This window comes from Nipponia nippon, unplaced genomic scaffold (genome assembly GCF_047370975.1).
Source record: "Nipponia nippon isolate SJK-2023a ecotype South Korea unplaced genomic scaffold, ASM4737097v1 scaffold_3, whole genome shotgun sequence".
NCBI lineage: Eukaryota > Metazoa > Chordata > Aves > Pelecaniformes > Threskiornithidae > Nipponia > Nipponia nippon.
Genome location: NW_028262347.1, coordinates 65,898,822 through 65,919,145, shown reverse-complemented (window position 1 = coordinate 65,919,145; position 20,324 = coordinate 65,898,822). Strand labels below are relative to the sequence as shown.

The following is a 20,324-nucleotide window of genomic DNA, read 5'->3' as shown; positions in this document are numbered from 1 at the left end:
AATCAGATAATCATAATGGGGTCTTATACTACACATAGCAGGCTGATAACTACATGACTTACTGTGGAGCTATGCGATAAATCTAATTTCTCATGCCCTCCTGTGCTTGTTTTAACAGGTCAATGCCAAGGATTGTGTACTCCTGTTCTTTGATACCTCTTTAGATTGTTACATTCATGAAAAAATAAAGATGAGAATTGTCTGTATCCTACAGCAGATGTGTAGATGTTCTTAACCTGACCGCTCAGTCACGTAACAGCAGTGCAGATCAATATGACTTTATATTAGCACCGATATCATCATTGTTATTATTGGCTGACGGATGTGATCAGGACAAGGTGTTGAGGTTGCATGAAGTATGGGAGGATATACTCAACCTCAAGACTCACCATATCTTTAATCTGGCAGTGGCCATAACTGAAGACAATGGCATTTGGAGGATTACCCACTGGCAGCATCACCGCAAATGAGATACACATGGTGACAGGAATCAGGGTGTACAAAGGGTTGATAAGCAGGGTTTCTGACTGGAAGGAGAGAGAGAGAAATTTCACGTAACCAATAAAAGCCACTGCTCATAATTAAGATGAAAGGACCCTCTCTGCTTTGCATGAAGAAAAGATTCTGTGAATCTCACCTCCCTGGTACCTAAACCTAAGCATGGAAGTCTTTTTTGTTTGTTTTTTAGAGTAGGGTAGTGCTGTAATTTGGAGCTGGTCATGCTCCAGGGATTTCTCTTGAGCCATTTCACACTGGGTGAGAGTGGCGATTGCTACTACTAGGCCGCCTTTGCTCTTTCCTCCCACTTTTTCTGTGTCGTTCTGTGTTGTGTCTTCTGGACCTTAACACTGACTGCTACTTCAGTCTTCATCCAAGAGAAGTCACAACAGGTTGGCATGAAGAACTTACTTCCTTCAGTTGCTGAAGGTACTGAGACCATTATGTAAAGTCCTCCCGACTTCAAATGTGGACTTCACCTATGTTGTTGATTGCATCGTCACCTTTTCTTGTACTTAGACTATGCATCTCTCAACACAGGCGCTACGTTTTCACTTTGTCTGAGAGGTATTAAATACATTTCTTGGTGCTAAAATATGCTTTTGGCTGCCTGAGTTTATTATTTTTCCTAAGCCCAAGACTGCAGAACATTAGCTTGGGAACCGAGGCTGGCTTTCATGTGAAGAGTGCCAATACCCTGATGTCCTGAAATATTCTGACGAGCCTGTCAGGAAACAACTGACTAAAAATGTCATTGTTTTTACTCACCATGCTGCATAAAATAGGCAGAAAGATGGTTATGGTTGCTGGATTACTAACAAACTCTGTTACCAGGGACACCAAAATGCAGGCCAGGAGAGTTACAGCCCAGTAGGGAAGGCTGCTCAGGGAGAGCATTTGGCGTCCAATCCATGTAGAGAGGCCAGAGGTCTGGGGAAAGTACAGAAGCACAAGAATTACTAAGTGCTTAGTATGTTTGTAAAACAGATTCTTCTCTTTGGGGCAGTTTGCATCAGAGAATCCCACGAGCAATTAAACAAAGTTTAGGTTAATGCTTTCTGCGTTCTCTGTTTGTTCAGTAAACTGGATTTCACCGCAGTGCCTAATAAATAGTTGTCCATAGTAACAAAGTAATACATTTGGCAGTTAATAACATTAAAAAGGCACCAAGGCTGACCTTCCCTCTTTCTTCAGCGTATGAACCAGAGTATTGCAGATTGGTGAAGGATTGCACAGTCTGGGTAGAATTAATTTTGAGATTAAAATACACAAGTTTATTTGTCTACATGTAGCAGTCTATAGGAGAGCTAGATGTGTATTCATGAATTATACTGAATGTGGATAGAGTCAGTAGAGCCTAGAGTATGATTTGTCCAGTCAGCTCTAGGAGCTTGACTCAGTTGCCTAAAGAGGAGCACCCAGTGGCAGCTGAGATGTTCCCCCTCTGTCTGGTTAGCTGCTAGTTGAGAAAGTGTGAGGTCTCTCTCAGATCCTGTGTCATGTCTGCCAGATTTGCAGGAATATCTAGGTATTCTAAGGCATCTGAAATGGCAGATGCTTACACAATTGGCTTGAGCCCTAATCATCTTTTTGTTAGCTAGATAGCTGTCCATTGAGTGCAGGGAGTAGGGACTAGGTTATGTACAAACTTGAAAGTATTCACGTTGTAAATCCAAACTGGGGAGCATACAAAGGGATAAAAGTCCAGGTTTATAATTTTTTTAGGAAGGAGGATAAAAATCTAAATAAGTACCTTGCATCCAGCTGCTAAGGCATAACCTCCTCCAACCAACACTACAATCTCCCAGGGCATAGTCTTCTGGAAGTCCTTCCAGGTAATGATGGGATCCAGTGTGTTAATGTCTCTTGACTTTTCTCCATCTCCTATATCAAAATAAAGCAAGTGTGTGACCAGTATTACATTGGTCTTTTTGCAAAAATTTTCACATTTTTCACACTAGTAGGAATAATGTAATATCCATGGGAGTTATCTTGAGAACTATCTGTGAGAGAGGTGAAGAAGCAGCATGTAGCCTATTTCTTTGGTTAGCTCGTCCTCAGAAAATGCAACGTATAATTCCAAATATCCTGACTTCCCCTTGGCTGCTCTGTTGATGTGAATAGTTATAAACCCCTGTGTTTCATTCTATAGCTTTTTGAGGTACTGTGTGCTCTATTTTGTATACACGTGTGCAAATTATCTGTAGACTACAATGATGGAGTTACAATGGGATTATTTTCTCAAAGAAGGGCATTTTCTCTCTACAGCAGGCCATGAAGCTTGATAAAGTGTATTTATGCCCCTAGGTTTTATCTGAGGACATTATTTTTTTAGATGCCTGAGTATTTTCTTGACGTAGGAGTTAAAGAGTGTCATTTTTCCTAAATGCTGCATAATATACGTCAGTATAAAAAATAAACATATCATCTATATACATTTGTAATCTCTACATAAGATTGTATGCAGGCAATTCTATTTTCATACAGAACTGCTGAAAGCCTGGCACAGCAACCCAATCAATATGACTGAGTGCTACCCAAATGTGAACGTGAAATAACAATCATTATTGTTATCAAGACGACTGTGAGAGAAGCATTGCTCAAAATTGGAGCTTTGTCTGACATCTACTGATCTCTTTTATGTTTATTTTATGACATTATCAATGATTTCTGCTATATAAGTGATGACCAAATTATTTACTAGAGCTTATCTTCAGCCGATTTTGCAAACATCTGCATTAAAGTTCTATATATGGAACTCCATCCAAACCTTTCCTAAAACTCAGTCCTAAATTTTGATAACTCTGTTAACACAGCAGAGATTGTGGCCCCAGATACAAGATCTGTTTATAGTCTCCTGGATGAGACAATATGAATTAAAGCAACAATAAAAAAAGGGGACTGATGTAGGAAGGGATGGTATCAGAGGAGAAACTGAACCCTGACCTTCCACAATAAAAATATCTTCTTGGAACATTTTACAGAGAACAGAAAAATGTCATTAAAGGCACTGACAAATGTGCCAGATCTCCTTGCTGCATCCTCCTCACCTTTTTCCCTTTTTCCAAAACATGGCTTTTTTGCTGGAATCAGGAAAAGGAGAAAACCAAGAAATACAGAGACAGTGGCATCAGTCCGGTACCCTTTCCTAGGAAACAAGCAGTGGGGTAATCATAAAAACACACTAACAGAAACATTTCCAAACAAGGTACATGGCTCCAAGCAAATTGTTGAAGTTGTATTTCCACATATGAAGTCTTACTAACAGTCCACTAGAAAAATATGTCTGCATATCAAGGATACAAATTGGATTTTTTTCCTGTTTATTAAACTGACTCCTGTAGCCAACTTCAATCACTGCTCAACAGTTTTTAACATTCCAGTGAAAAAAAGTAATCCCTTTTGGTTTACAAATTTATTAACTCAGAGGTACAGAAAAATACTGTGTTTACTAGAAGCATGAAACAATAAACATATTCTGAAGAAAAGCCAAACCCAAGTGATCCTTTAGAATGGACTGTAGATAGATTTTAAATTAAATGTTTAAAACTCATTCTGAAAAATTATTATGAGGAGTGCCAAATGCCAGAGATCCTCAGGCACTAATATTAGAAATTGGTTTTCTGTTAAAATTAAGATGAAAAATTAAAATAAATTTATGCAGTAAGAACGCAAAGAAGATTAAGTTCAAAACACTTATTCTTTGATATGCATTGTGTGTTATAGTTACTTTTAATATAATTTGTTTCAACATTATTTAAAATAAAAGAAAAATTAGTTTATTCAGTCACCATTCTGTGTAATATTTAATTGAAATAGACATTTTCTTGATAAAATTTATGTTCAGAAAAATACACTTTGTCAATTATTATTTCAAAATGAAAAAAAAAATGGAATTATAGTTGCAATCTATTCCAGTGACAGCTTCTCTATGAACGCACTAAAATGTTTTAACTTCAGAATCTGCCCTTCCTATTTTTTTTACATTTGAAATATGTTCATTTTACTTTCTTTACTTAATTCACTCTGCTTACTGAGAAAGAATACAATTTGCTGCCATGTGAACAGATGTAGTTTAAAAAGCAAATATCCTAAGTTTTGCATAAAGACTTCATTTTTCACCACCTTGTTAAAAGTGGCTGATGATATTTTAAGACCAAAAATTATTGCAGAAAGTCAGAAGATGCAAGGCCATATTCCTTTGCAGTTATTTAGGGAATTTCACTTACTTCTCAAAAAAAGATGACCATCCTGGTACAAAGCCAGGCTCACGAGTAAACCAAAGCAAGGTCATCAGAATGAAGAAAAATCCAGTCACCATCTCAGGATAGCTAGAAATAAAAGAAAAAAAAAAAACAAAACAAACAGCTAGGAATTAAACCCAAGGTCTGGCTGAAAACCCAAGAGCAAATTCCAGAAGAAGTAAGAACGTAGAAATTGGTTCCAAAAAAAGCATAAAAAATATATGGAAAATAGAAAGGAAGATTAGTTTGAATTAAAGAATTCTACATTTGGCTCCCAGCTGAGAACCATCTAAACCCAGTAAAAAATAGGCTGAAAATATACAGCTGTATTTGCAATTCAGTCATTCATGGGTAGAGGCCTGAAGGAAAATATTTATAAATGCTTGTTTTGCATTTGCGTTATTATCTGATTAAATGTGTTAATAAGGTAAAGCTCATGTTACTATTCCACTGTAAACACTTTATATTACATTTTTTAAAAATGTAGAAAGCGTAAGAGCAAATGACAATGTAAATTAGCACAGATATTTTAAAGACATGGAATAAATATAAGATGACTTGAAGATACTGAGTTTTAATTTAGGATAGATTTAAATTAAAATTATGGTTTCATATTTAGGCATAGTCTGAACAACAGTCTAGATTCAGAGTTGATCGTATTCAGCAAATTGATCTGTCAACATTTCAGTTGAACAACACAAAAATATTTGGGGAGGAATGGATTTTATGAGGTATCATCCCTTTCAAAAAATGAAAATCGTGCAATATAATCTTTTCAAGAGACATTTCTTGCCACCATGAATAAGGATTATGGGCAAGTGGGATGGCTGGACATCTCATGACGTGAGAGATTGCTGCAAAGCCTTTGCTAACAATTAACTTCTATCCCCCAAAATAAGCATGTGCCTGAGTCGGGAAGAGGGATCCTTCAATGATTTAGTTCAAAGGTAGAGACAAACCTTGACTCAGATGACCTTTGGACCTTGGTATAAACCTGACTCTTTCCTTTTATTTCCTTTTTCTTTAGAAATAAATAAATGAGTAAATAAATGCACACCTGCAGTGAAGTCTTTGATTTTAGTTCATTTTTGCATTTAGTTCTACTCCTATCCTGGAAAGGAGGAGAAGGAGCTGACAGTTTAATCCACACGAGCCAAAGGCAACATGGAGGGCAATATGAAAGGATGGTCTTGCCTAGAGAGGCAAATTCCTGAGGAAGGCAGGTCTGTTTTACCTAACATTTCCCAGTTTCTTATATTCTTCTTGAATTCTTCTCTCTGACATTTCTTCCCGTTTGGTCTTCTTCTTCTTGCTTACAGAACAGGTCTCTTTAAAACTGAGGTAGATAGCACAGTAAAATTAGACAACAGCATCAACAGAAAAAAAAAAAGTCATAAAAAATAACAGCAATGAGGTAAACTGAAAATTCCAGTTTCCAGAGGCTGTTGGGAGATGTGACTGGGGCCAGGCCTGATGGCAACTGGAAAGGAAATCATTGCCTGTGATCTTTGCGTAGTCTAGTTTCCAGATCTTCTGAAAATCAATCCTAGACATAGCAGGAAGGTACCCAGGGTGCTCAGACTAATACTGACTGGTATCACTGAGCTGCCCTGAGCTGTGACTGGGCTCCCTTCATGTAGGCTTCCTCAAACAGCTGGCAGTGGTCAGATTTGCTGGTGCCAGAAACCTCCAAAGGCTATGGCTAATTTCTGTCATCACATGGAAAGACTGTGACAGAGGCCAGCTATCAACAGATTTTTTTTAATGGGGGAACTGTATGCTTTCTAGTTGGATCAGGGGTATCCAACACATATATGGGGCCTGGTCTGGCTTTTGAGCCCAGGTTTGACTTGAATATTCAGGATTCACTGTAAGTAAAGGGGAAGAGCTGTGCTGAGGATCCCAATACCTTTCATGACCTGTCTGCTTCTACTAATACTGGCTGATTCTAAACCAGACACAATCAGTGTAGCACCAAATTGCCTCTGCCACAGAGGCCAAGGCAATCAGCCTAGTGTTTTGTCCTGGTGAAAAATGCCTGTACTTCTGCCAAGAACATACAAGCACAAGCACATTTCATAGCTGAATACATTTAAACCTGCTATACGTTTGTATGAAAATTAGGAGAAGTGCTTAGTTTATTCAGATTGCCTTCATACTATAACAAAACCTGGACATTCCTAATTGAAATTGAGATACTTGCAAACTCACTTTAACCTTTTCCTTTTCTTCTTTCCAGTAGCATTACTTTGCTGTGCTTTGAGCCACAGATCTCTGCTATTCTGCTCCAGCTGTACCCTCTGTCACACAGAGGTGTGTGGGGCGGGTTGGGAAACCTCTGCAGCTAAGCCAGTCTAAAATAGGTGCAGCAGGAGGGACTTCAGTGACTGAAGTACCATGGGAACACAATGGTCTGCTTTTGTAGTTCCCGCTATTTTAATATCTCATTTGGTACCCTACTAGAGATCCATGCCATAGTACTGGCCAAACCATGGACTACAATCTCCCTCCGTGTATCTGGTTATGGCCAGATTCTCAAAGGATGCTTAAGATGCAGGCAGGCCTTTCATTTCACTTGTAAATAGGCACCTATGTGACACTTGTTTTTAGCGCACTTAGCACTGCCCTGCACCTATAAGTATTTAGATTTCCTGGCAAACCTTGTTTTTAGACTCCAGTAAAATCCACTAGCAGTAATGCAGCTGCTGAAGAGAAGAGCTATATGGTTTATAATGGCCAGTTATAATGGCCAGTATAACGGTTTATAATGGCCAGTTCTATAGTAACAATTCTATAGTTCTATAGTAACAATTCTACCCGTATCTCTGCTTTGCTGGCAAAAATCATTTGGTGAGTCCATTATCCTTCCCCTTTGACCAAGTCTAGAGCCTGAAAAGCAAGTCTGACATTTTGTTCCAACTTTTTGGCCAACAGATCGATGACTCTGGGCTTCCTAAGAAAAGAACATGAACATTACGGGAATTCAGTAAACATTTATGCACTGGCATTAGGCAGCTATTTGAACATGTTGTAAGTGTTTCTAGGCTTAGGAGGATGTGAAGGCAGAGTATTACAGCCAAGCTCCTAACATAATATATTCTTTAATGAACTGCAATGAACAGGAGTCAGAGATTAAGGAGGCTTGGAATCAACCAGCACTTCTCAAAAAGTCAATAATGCTTCAGTCTCTGGTATTGTTTAGAACAACATTAATCAGCACGAGGTCTTGGATGCAATGTGGAATTTCAATTATATTTATTTAAAAAAAAAAGAAAGTAATTGAGGGTCATGTTAGGGCCTGTTTCCTCTCAAGATTGAAAAAGAAAAAAAAAAAAAGGACTTACTTTAGCCTTTTAATTTGGAACTACAAGGCTCAGGAGACTGACTGAGAGAAGGACATGGAGCTATTCACCTCTAAATTACCTCTTCAAATCTAGTCAAGATCAGCAGCAAGCAGAAGTCATTATCATTTTATTCATCATCTTAGGTGAAATAAATTAGTGATTTCAGTTTAGCTTACTTTTAAGAGTAAACTAAATCAAATTAAGGCCACTTTAATTCTGAGTAAATGTGTCTGCACCACAATTTAATGCAGATTAACTAATCCACTCTAAATGCACATATTTAGTCAATTTTCATTAACTTTGCTAAGTGCCTCTGCAAAGAGAGTACGTGGTACAAATGTACTAGGAGACTGAGCCTTGTTCTTATTTTGGGACTAAGGGATCTACTGGTATCAAAAGATATTCATCTCTTAGGCTGTGAGTCCTTTCCATTTTAAAGAGAAATATATAGAGAGTCTCTTTACCTTTAATTTTAACTTGTCTTACATTAATTTCATTGAGCCGGGGGCAGATCTGAAAAGTGACTTGTTCACTTTCAGTTATTTTTCTATTCATCTTTTAAGCTGTGCTTTCTGAAAGGGACTTTTAACAAGATTTTTGGTCCACAATGGGATCCTCATGGTCATGAGACTCAAAAAATCAGTTGAATGCATCGTAAGGATTTCCATCAGCAATACCTAGGCACTTCACTCTCAAGCAGCAATACTGTACACTTCTGTCTATGCAGTGCAACTAAGCAATAAGATTTCTTCTGGTAATGGCTCTAGCAAGAAGAAGGAAGTTGTGCCTTAGTTTTTGTCATTTGCAATGGGACACATCTTTATAAGACATTCTAGAGGAGCCACAGATGCCCTGCTTTCATAATCCATGCATCTTGAACAACCTGCACTCACTTGCAACCCAAGAACAGCCAATGCATCCAGAACCAAGTCAGGACCAACATGATGAGGGAGATGGGGAAACTGAACAAAAACCAGGTTCCAAAATTCACCACTTCAGCATTTGGGTAGTGGCTGTAAAGGAAAAAAAGAAGGATGCACAAGAAGTTAGAACAGTAAAAGGACAGGCACCTCCAATATAGATGCACACATATAAATATGTATATATATTTTTCATGGCATGATAGAAAAATTGCATCAATATGTATTTGCAACAGCGGCATTACATGTGCATAGTGAAACCACTGGCTAAAGAACGTCAATCATTGACAATGCCTGACCAACAGAGGAGCCATATAGCACTTCAGACCTTTAAGACCAGATGGTCTGGGTAGTCTAACCAGCTTCAAAAACTCTTAGAGTTACCAGGAGTGAAATTCTGGCCCTGCCTGTGTTTTTTGTTAAAGGTCTTTTTAGTGTCAGGAGACTTAAGAATGATTTCACCCATAATTTCTTTGTATGTCTTATTGTAGACCACACAAAAAATGACTATAGTCTGCTGGGCTCTGACAAAGATGTCTGATATGTGCATTTGATAGAACTGTCACACCAGCAAGATCTTTGGAAGTTCTGTAAAATCCAAATCCTTGGGTTAAAGATGGCTTCTGAAATTAGTTTTCTTTGCTACCACCATTTCAGAGAGAAAAATGAAGGATACCATGGCAGCAGTGGCCGCAGTAGATGATCAGAATCAGGTTTGAGCTTGGACACATATCTGTGCATGAGAAGTATCACCAGTCTTCTGACAGAGGTAACATTCATGTCTTTGAGAGCCCTGGGCATGTATGATAAATGAAATACTTAGCTGATCAGAGAGCTGCTTCCCATCTTCTCTGAAGCAAAGGTGTAAGGCCACATTTCTAAGTTTATTTATTTTAAATAAATGCCAGGGCATGGCACTGAAGTTTGCATGGGAGACCATGAAGGGAAGGCACCTCTTTGAAGGAAGGGCATTCCACTGGCCGAGTAGAAGACTTAAAGTACACATAACCCAGCAACCGAGCACCATTCTGTGACCATCTGCACAGGTCAAGAGCACTCATCCTACCTGACCCTCAAGGCAGAATGGTGGGCACTCATCTGAGAGCAAAGGCTGCAGCTCCAGCTGGGGGGGTCTGCAACATTTACCCCAGCAGTGGCTGATGCCTCCACCCAGACAGAGCTGCTGAAGGGAGAGACTGCAGTGCAGACCTCAGTCTGCAGGAAGTGCCTAGACCTTTCTCCAGGTGGCAGACCTGCCTGCAAAAGGTGTGCCCAGGTGGAGGACCTCCTGCAGCAGGTGGCTGAGCTGCAGGAAGTGGTGAGAAGGCTGCATAACATCAGGGAGGCTGAGAAGGAGTTAGACAGCTGTTTCCAAGCATGGTCTGCAGTGGACCCACAGGCCAGGGCCAAACAGCCAAAAACTCCCCCACCAGCACACACAGAATGGAGGGGGGGGGCAACAATGCAGAAGAATGTATGGTTGTAATGGCAAGGACCAACAGGAGGAAGACACTTCCCCCGAAGCCTGAGGTGCCTTTGCAGAGTGGCCTCACCACCCTGCAGACTGAAGAGGAAAGACTCATCACACTAGGAGAAATTCTGGAGCTGAGTAAGGCAGCCCAATCTGCTCCCTGTATAACAACCAGCACAACTAAGAAAAAGCAATGGGTGATAGTAGTAGGCAACTCTCTCCTGAGAGGTACAGAGGCACCCATTTGCCGACCTGATGCACTCTGGAGAGAGGTGTGCTGCTTACTGGGGGCTGGTATCAGGGATGTCACCGAGAGACTGCCAAGCCTCGTACGGTCCACTGACCATTATCCACTGCTGTTGTTTCACGTGGGCACCAGTGATACAGCCAGGAGCAGTCTGAGGAGTATCAAGAAGGATTACAGAGCCCTGGGAGTGGTGGTAAGGGACTCTGGAGTGCAGGTAGTTTTTTCATCAGTCCCCCTAGTCAAAGGGAAGGGGCTTGAAAGGACCAGTTGAATCTGGCGAATCAACAAATGGTTACAGGACTGGTTGGTCACAGCCAGGGGTTCAGCTACTTAGACCATGGGACTCACTTTGAGAAACCTGGTCTGCTAGGGGCTGAAAGGGTCCATCTCTCAGAGAACGGGAAGAGCATCTTTGGTCATAGGCTTGCCAAGCTGATGAAGAGGGCTTTAAACTAAAGTTGCCAGAGAAGGGAACTTCAATCCATCCCATTCCTACCAGTTTGATGCCAGTGCCAGCAATAGATGCCCAGAGCTTGGAGAAGGATCACAGGTCAGGAGTAGAGCACCTGAAGATCACCACAAAGGAATTCCAACCACTCCAGCCAGTAAGTCATCTTCATGAGGGGCTCAGCTGAAATGCCTCTATGGAAATGCACATAGCATGGGGAATAAACAAGAGGAGTTACAGATGTGCACACACCTGCAGGGCTATGATCGCAGAGACGATGGCATCACGGAGACATGGTGGGGTGGCTCCTATGACTGGAGTGTTGGAATGGAAGGTTACAGGCTCTTTAGGAAGGACAGGCAGGGGAGATGAGGAGGGGGTGTCACCCTCTATGTCAATGACAAGCTGGAGTGTACGGAGCTCTGCCTGGGGATGGATGAGTAGCTGTCTGAGAGCTTATGGGTCAGGATTAAAGGGAGGGCAGGGACAGGTGACATTATACTGAGGGTCTGCTATAGGCCACCAGACCAGGAAGACCGAGCCAATGAGGTCCTCTACAGACAGGTAGGAGCAGCTTCACATTCACAAGCCCTGGTCCTCATGGGGGACTTCAACCACCCCAATATCCGTTGGAGGGACAACACAGCAGGACATAAGCAATCCGTGAGGTTCCTGGAATGCGTTGATGATAACTTCCTTCTCCAAGTGATAGAGGAGCCAATGAAAAGAGGTGATATGCTGGACCTTGTTCTCACCAACAAGGAGGGGCTGGTGGGGAATGGGAAGCTCAAGGGCAGCCTTGGCTGTAGTGACCATGAAATGGTGGAGTTCAAGATCCTTAGGGCACTGAGGAGGACGCACAGCAAGCTCACTACCCTGGACTTCAGGAGAGTGGACTTTGGCCTCTTCAGGGATCTGCTTGGTAGAGTACCAGGGATAAAACCTGGAGGGAAGAGGTGCCCAAGAAAGCTGGTTAATATTCAGTGATCACCTCCTCTAAGCTCAGGAGTGAGGCATCCCAACAAAGTAGTCAGGGAAAAACACCAAGAGGCCTGCATGGATGAATGAGGAGCTCCTGGACAAAATCAAACACAAAAAGGAAGCCTACAGAGGGTGGAAGCAAGGACAGGTAGAATGGGAGGTACACAGAGAAATTGTCTGAGCAGCCAGGGAAAAGGTTAGGAAAGCTAAAGCCCTGATAGAATTAAATCTGGCCAGGGAAATCAAGGGCAACAAGAAAAGATTTAGATTAAAGGAATTAAATTCTTCACTGCGAGGGTGGTGAGAGTGGAACAGGTTGCCCAGCGAAGTTGAGGATGCCCTGTCCCTGGAAGTGTTCAAGGCCAGGTTGGATGGGGCTTTGAGCAACCTGATCTTGTGGAAGGTGTCTCTGCCCATGGCAGGGGGGTGGAACTAGATGATCTTTAAGGTCCCTTCCAACCCAAACCATTCTGTCATTCTATGACTCTATTTTTTCACTACATGTTGAGCATCCCATGTACCACTAGTGATGCCTCTAGGTTCACCATAAGAACTCACTTTCTAAGAACCCATAGAATAACTTGAAGCTGATTTTATGACATTTCTTCTTTTGTGAGTATTTCTCTTTGTCTTCTTTGCTATACCTTCATGGCTTTAGTTTTTACTTTTCCAGGGTACCTGCTGCCTTCATGGTAACCAGTTTGTGAAATCAAAAGAAGATGCTGAAGAAACTTAAATGTTACCACATACTAAGGAATTTTTATTTTGCATGGGAGAAAGACATGGATATGTATTTAACTTAGTGTCCCCCTTTCAACAATTAACCATTAGTAATAGCATTAGAGTAGAGGAAGAAACAAAATTGCCTTCAGAGAGACTTACAAGGGTTCCTTCAGGTAGTAAATAACCCATGGGGAAAGCCACAGAGATGATAATGACCCAACCACTGTTCTCACACAACCACAATATCACTTACTTGTTGAAGTGCTCTAAGAATATGAGGCTAGTGGAGGTACCTATGATGGTTGTCAGTCCTCCAATGGTTGCCGCGTAGGAGATACTCAGTGAGAGGCATTTACAGACCATGTGGTCATGTCTGGTCTGATACCGGTACTTAGTGCTCAGGCCCAGTTCTGAGGGCTTAGGAGGCAGGACCAGTATCTGAGCCTGTGAGGGGATACATTCACCAAACAAAGCAGTTGATCAGAACAGCAGCCCAAGTTGCTCCAATGCCATGGTGATACCGGTCCAGGAAAAACAACAGGTTTGCCTAAGAGGGGGCAGTTTTTTCTCCACAGGGATTAACTGGGATCAGAACTAGAAACCTGTCCAGGGACCTGAAATTGCCTGGTTTGTGGCAGAAATGTAGGACAAACCATAATCGGACTTCTGGCTATGGTTTGGGCCAGCTCCAGTTCTGACTGGAATCTCAGTGGGATACCAAAAGCCTTTGCAGGCTGCAGGGGCGGGATGCCAGCACTGCAGCAGTAGGAATCTGTAATCCTTGAGGCTTATGAGCAGCAACCAGACAAATGCTTGGTGGACTTTTTGCGCTTATACTAGCTCAGGGCCTCTAATTAGGAATGGAGTGCTAGGGTCTCAGAAATGGCATGAAAAAGGCTGGGCAATGGGAATATGGAAGAAAAAACTGTGGGAAAATATTGCTCCAAAAGAAGCTTTCTTAGCAGTGACAGGAAAGTCTCCATGTTGGTAAATCGAGTGCTTATACTGGAAAAAAAGGTACAGTACTTCAAGGCACTTCACATGCAACACAAAGCTGTAATTCAGGATCAGGAAAAAGGCAGCAAGTGGTTCAGATAGATTCGTTAAATTTATTAATTTGAATTTGGGTAAAATCAGTCATGCTATAGGTTCATCATCACCGTGAGGGCACCCTAGCTAAAATCCCTGTAGGTTAAAAGTGAAGTGAGTATATTTGTTACAAAATAACCACTGAATGTGTATGGGAAATGGGTATAAGAGGAAATTAAGTATCAGGAGCACATTAGCCCTTTCTGGAAACATACACTCAGATTCTTTTGAACTGTGAATGCAAATTCATGTGTTCATTTTAGTCTAATCTTTCCTGGACATCAACTTATACCATTAAGATATTACGTAATTGTCATCCAAACAGCAAACACTTCTGGGTTCCACTTAAGAGAAGTAGAAATCCTGGAATGGACTGATGTAATAGAGGATTTTGAGGGTGGATATTTGGCAAGACAAAAAGGAAGTGGATACTAAGACCACCTAATGACCTGGCTGAACAGTTAAATGGTCCATGCCTGCTGCTGTTTTAGTTCTGAGTAGGATATCGTGTGTCAGGGATTGTTATTTTTGAGTTGAGCTATTTTCCAAGGAGGCTTTGCAAAAATAAAGTAGGTAGAACAGCTAAATAAGGAGGGAAACTTGCAATCACATTACTGAATGTAAAGCTAAAAGAATTGTACTGGACATTGGGGGATGGTCTTCTGAAAATACCTGTGCTGGGGGCACCTAAATGGGAGCAAGAATTAGCAAAGGGACAAGCCATGACTGCTGTAAGGTGATGGAGAGTGATTCCATGTAACACTGCTTACAAGGAACAAATATGAAACAATGGGGAGTAGGCGATGTTCACATCTGTCTTTTCCCTCACCCCCCCCCAATCTAACATCTCCTTACCTGAGGTAGGTGCTGCCCATTGCTCTTAGACTTCATCGTTCCAATAGGGTTGGCTATCATGTGCACACCATTCATACTCTGTAGGGAGGCAAATGCCTTTGGATTAGCCTTTCTTCTGTTCCTAGGGGCACTTAGATTAGAATTGATGATGCTTTGTAAAGGTCATGGGTAGTGGGCTTTTGGAAAAAAAACCAAACAAAACACCACTAAAATTTCAGCTATAAATTTTACACTGGAAAAAACCCAGCCACCCAATTTGATTTTAAAGTGATCTTAAAAATCAGATTATAATAATTTTAGGTTTTCTCCCTCTGCCATGTAGGGGACTCTAACAGATCCCTTGCTAGACACTATGACTTTGTAATATGTGTAGGTTGTTCTAGTAACTGAGGTGTCTCAGCTGCAGAAGCTGGCAATACCTAGACAATAAAAGATCATATCTGAACTTGCTAGAAACCGTATGGAATTGTTAGTTTGCTGAGTGGATATCAGGATCTCCAGCAATAGGTACAACAAACATAACAGAGCTAATGTTCCCCAACTTGACTTGGGCTGACAGGTTAAATACAAAGCAGGACATTCTGCAATACGCACTCTCTGCCAACAACCACTACTTGTTTGAAATAAAGGAAATAGCAGTTTGTTGCAGAGCTGTGTGGACTCTGCTCTGACGGTTACTGCATTAGCAGACAGTGTAGCTCAGAAGATACTACCTATGACAATACCTTTGAGTGCATCAACGAGCTGAAGTCAGTAGTGGTAGCACTAAAAACAAAGAAAGGAAAATATACTTTAAAAATGCCTGTTCACCCAGCTCCCTCAAAAGGCACACATCATGGGTAGGAGAGGCAACATCTGCAGGAGAACTAGTGCCTACTGAAATTGTGAAGTATAGCATTTACTAGTACCTCTTAATGTGGTATCTTGGCCAGATACGTAAGAGTTGTCATTATGTGTCACAGGTCTATCTCTAGCTGTGTAGCAATGGGGTTCCACCTCCATGAAAGAAAAAATATGTATTCTAGGTAGTATATACCCCATTCTAGGAATCGACTCCATTCACAGTGGAGTGAATCACTGGGCACTCCAATGCTACCACTGTCTTGTTCTACTCAAGTTCTTCCTCCACCACCTCTCCAATGGTGTTTCTGAGCACCTACCTGTACCACATTAAAGCCTTCACTAAAATCTGTCCTGTGTGGCATGTGGACCATACAAAAAATCCACTGAACTTTTAGTTTGACACTGAAAACAGATTTAATTCCAGAAGATGTGCTACTTTTCCCATCAAATTTCAAGCTCTTTTTCAAGTAATGCTATTTTAATAAGAGTTCTATTATGAAATATCCCACACATACTCTTCAATAGGGCTTAAAGGGATTAATGGCACAATGCCAGACTGAAAATTTGATTCTATACTGCACAGAAAATATGGCTGGGATAAAAAGAGATAACAACAGAGGGAATATTGGAGAACTCAATAGTCTCCAGACTAATGAGAAATCTATTTAGATCTTGCAAGTTAACTTAGTCATCAACATGTGCTGTTTGAATGATAATGCTTGTTTTAAAGTAATTTTTAAAGGTATAACAAGAACTTGTTTCTATTTTATTTTGAACAATTGTGAACAAAATAGAAGGAGCTCAAGAAGGGATTGTGCAATTTATTCTCACACCTTGTAAGAAGATGCTCCTCAAGATTTAGCCTATAACACAGTTTTAGGACAACGACTTTGTATATTCTCCTGAGTATCTTGAAATGCTGCTTAATTTGATAATTTAATAAAGAAATTAGTCCTTTCCTTGATTTGCCCTTTTCACCTTACTAGATTTTACCCCAAATAGAGACCTGGTTGAAACTGTTAGTGTTTCAAATTTCTGAAGAACTTTGTCTACATTAAAGGAAATATTTTACAGGTTTTGGTGGGAGGAGGGCTGGTTTTTTTGGTGTTGTCCCCCCCACCCCACTCTCATGTGTCTCTTGAATGCTCTTGACAATTCAGGGTTTGCTTAGGAATCCTCTGTAAGTGTTCTCCTCCGGATATGGCCTGTGGACACTCCACACTGTGCTTGGATCCTCTCCATCAGGGGAACAGAAATAAAAATCTGTGGACAGCACTCTCTTATACAGCACAAACACAGACTTCAAAAGAAGATCTTTGAAACCCAAAGAAACATTTTCCTTCTCTCTGAAATGGCCATAATGCTAAAAAATAAATGTTTCCTGGGAAGCTTTCGTGAAATCCAGACCATTACATTAATCCCATTTCTCATATAAGCCTTCCTTGTCAGTCACATCTAAAACATTCACTTGTAAGCTTCCGCTTGCCCTTCCTGGCTCTATTCCTGGATTCATCTTATTGCAACCTGTGTAGGGCTCAAATCTCCAGTCGTGATGTACAGGGTTCATTCTTACTCCTCATTGATGAAGATAAGCTCCAGTGAAGGCTGGCCATGCTTTTCGCTGAGACCTGCAATGAAGGAAGAGAAAGCAGCCCTTGGGGTAAGAACTGAGTGGAGCCCCTAGGCTACACCACTGAACGTGGAGAAGCTACTGCAAACGAAAGCTTGTCCTCACCCTCTCAGGTACTCTGTGACCCTTATGCAGCATTTTATTGTGTCATATTGTCCTGATCACATGCCTCTGGCAATTAAGACTATCATACCTACATATAATAGGCAAGGTTAGATGACATGATTTTCAGCCTAGAATCTGTGAATTGAAAGAAAAGAGAGATTCTTTTCTTCCCAAATCCTTTCTTTCTGGAAAAGAATGAACAAAAAAAAACTTAGAGCTCTTATAATTTTTTTTTTGTGGCACCTGCTCTGACCTGGGCAGCCTAGAAGAGCAGGGGTAGAATGGGCAAGCATGGCATTGTCACAGAGCACAATTTGGGCCTCTTCTACATTTCTTTTACTTTCTTCTCGGAGATTTCCTTCCAACCCTGTAAAATCCTATGACCTAAGAATTTATGACACACAAACTCCAATACATGTCCTAATTCAACATAAATAGTTTCTCAACTCCAGTTCTGCCATCACATCTTGAAATTTTCTTTCATTTGTTGAAAGAAATAACAGAGCACAACAAGAAAGAGTTCAGACCAGCATCTTTGGCGGTACAAGTCAGACAGCTCTGACCACGATAGAACCTGAATAATGTGTATCAACAAGTCCGGTCACTAATAAACGAGAAAAGAATAGCCAATGTTGGCAAATACCTATTGGCTCGTTTTCTTCAGTAATGGTGCTGCCTGCAGTACTGATGACCTCGTGCTCCTCCTCAGCATTCACTAGCTCCTGGAGCACTGCCTCCACGATGGGCATCACCATGGCTGTGGTGGATGTGTTGGAAAGCCACATGGAAAGCACCGTGGTGCAACACATAAAGCAAAGAAGCAACCTGTAGTACAACACAGGGAAACTTTCTTGAGGCACTTTCAGAAATATTAAAGGCCTCCTTGCCTAACAATTTCATTAGTCAACTGATAACTACATTGGGTCTTTTTCTTTTTGCGGGTGCCAAAATACCATGATATATACCACAGATAAAATGCTGCCTTGTGCTGAGAACCGTCGTAAGACAATATATCATTGGAAGCTGTTTGCTGCCCCACATGGAAATCAGCATGTGATGTGAGAAACAGTGCTTTTCAGCATATCTAGGATTTAAGCATCCTTTTGCGTTTGATAAACAACAGGCAAAGAAGAAATGGAGAGACTAAAATCAGCATCAGTAAAAAATAGAAAGCAAAGGGACAAGAAGCCAAGGAGTAAGAGGTGGCAGAGAGAGGATGAGAAAATTTGAAAGCTCTCAAACTCTGAAAGAAAAGGTAGGTAGGAAAAAGAGCCCCAAACCAAGCAAGCTTTTGCCCATGGATGGGCAAGTCAGAGTTGTTATTTGCTCTTTCAAGCTGCTGCTGTCAGCCTCAGACTACCCCAAAGTCAAAGTTTCACTCACATGCCTGGCTTTGCTCCAGCCATCATGACCATACGCAGGGCAATTCGCTTGTGGAGATTCCACTTTTCTACAGAAGCTGCCACACAAATCACACCCATGAGGAGTAAAGTCGTGTTCTTGAAATATTCAGCAGCCACCTGCATTAAGGGCAAGGGGGAAATAGTCAGTTAAAAAAGCAGTGACTACCCTACACAGAGAGCATGCTGAATGACAAGTATGGTATTGTGGATTTTTTCCCCCTAGAGAAATGACAGGGAGCTGGAGAAAATGAAGAATTCTTAAGTCAAAATGTTCTCTTTAATCTCTTTCATGTTGTGTTTAGAAGTAACAAGTCTCTATATCCACTTGTTAGTAGGTTTCTCAGCTTTGAGGAGATCAAGAGAAATTTTACTTCTTTGAGCAGGATGTTCACTGCCTCCAGTTAATCATACTCAGCTAGGCCCAGACTTAAACAGCCACAGATAACCCTCTGCACTGAAAGCAGTTAATTCACATGCTTCATCTGCTTTTTCATTCTGGAGCTGTCGTTGTCTATCTTGTTTGTATTTCTTATGTCTTGTTCAACTGTTGGGCAAAATGTGGCATCCCTAGAACCTACACCTTCAGGAAAAGTCCTTTGGGATATGCTCCATGCATGCAATAAAGAAAGGCTGGGATATTGCTGTGATGATCCACAAACCCTGTGCCAGAACTTTTCGCAATGGAAATCCATCTCCATTGTATCAGGAAAATAGGGCAAAGTTTCAAAAAAGAGAACTTTAATTTAAAGGGGATGAGCAAAAATCATTGACTGGCTTAGGAAAAAATTCAGAGACCACATATGGGCCTCCAAAGCAGCATTCTTGAATGTGTGGCTTGCTAAGATATGAGAAGATGTTCTGTGAAGTGACTGCAAAAATAACAAATGAAGCAAACAAAAACATTCTTTCTCTCTCTCGTGTGAAAGCAAACAAAATGGGAGAAAAGAAAAGTTATAAACAGATGCTTGGAGTCTAGTTAATTTTTTCATTTCATTCTGATGCAACCATTCCCAAGCTGTTGCTGGAATATTCTTCCAAAACGATAGTTTCTTCACTTTAAAAGTACTCGTCTAACCAAATGTAGGTACCAGCATTTTAAAACAATTAAAATCAGTAGAAGCACTATTTTTTCCATTGTCTTCAGTTATACTGACACTCCTCCATAAAAGTGCAAGAATGACACTAATGTTATCTTGTGAAAGCTGCAGCAAGTTAAGTATTTAATTATATTCATTTAACAAATCCCCATGGTGACCTAAATAGACTTGGCCATCATAGTTGTTTGCCAGAACTTTTAAATATCACTTTTTTGGCTTTCTTCCACTGGTTTCTTTCTCATTAACTTCCTTTATTTTCCTGCTACCTTGTTAAAAAAAGGTCCTGAACTGAACGAAAAGAATCCATCAAGGCAGCAGTACAAAGCATCTGTTGTTTTCCTTTATTCCTTTCACAGTCATTTTGGAGAAACAAGTGAATACTAATATTCTTGTTAGTACACACATACACACATACGACACACTGGC

General features: G+C 40.9%; 1 protein-coding gene across 2 annotated transcripts in view; it reads right to left on the bottom strand.

Moving 5' to 3' along the window:
- SLC13A4 (solute carrier family 13 member 4) overlaps positions 1-20,324 on the bottom strand; it is a 38,399-nt gene that overhangs the window by 9,949 nt on the left and 8,126 nt on the right. The window contains exons 3-15 of one of the 2 annotated variants that reach the window (XM_009473626.2): positions 18,782-18,918; positions 18,042-18,223; positions 17,237-17,291; positions 15,546-15,585; positions 14,821-14,898; positions 13,130-13,320; positions 8,980-9,099; positions 5,977-6,078; positions 4,728-4,829; positions 3,549-3,646; positions 2,252-2,382; positions 1,267-1,428; positions 390-527 (exon numbers count right to left, since the gene is read on the bottom strand). In XM_009473626.2, coding sequence (XP_009471901.1) covers positions 390-527; positions 1,267-1,428; positions 2,252-2,382; positions 3,549-3,646; positions 4,728-4,829; positions 5,977-6,078; positions 8,980-9,099; positions 13,130-13,320; positions 14,821-14,898; positions 15,546-15,585; positions 17,237-17,291; positions 18,042-18,223; positions 18,782-18,918 — 1,536 coding nt within the window. The remainder of the gene's footprint in view (positions 1-389; positions 528-1,266; positions 1,429-2,251; positions 2,383-3,548; positions 3,647-4,727; positions 4,830-5,976; positions 6,079-8,979; positions 9,100-13,129; positions 13,321-14,820; positions 14,899-15,545; positions 15,586-17,236; positions 17,292-18,041; positions 18,224-18,781; positions 18,919-20,324) is intronic. The other variant, XM_087764679.1, reaches the window with a different exon arrangement.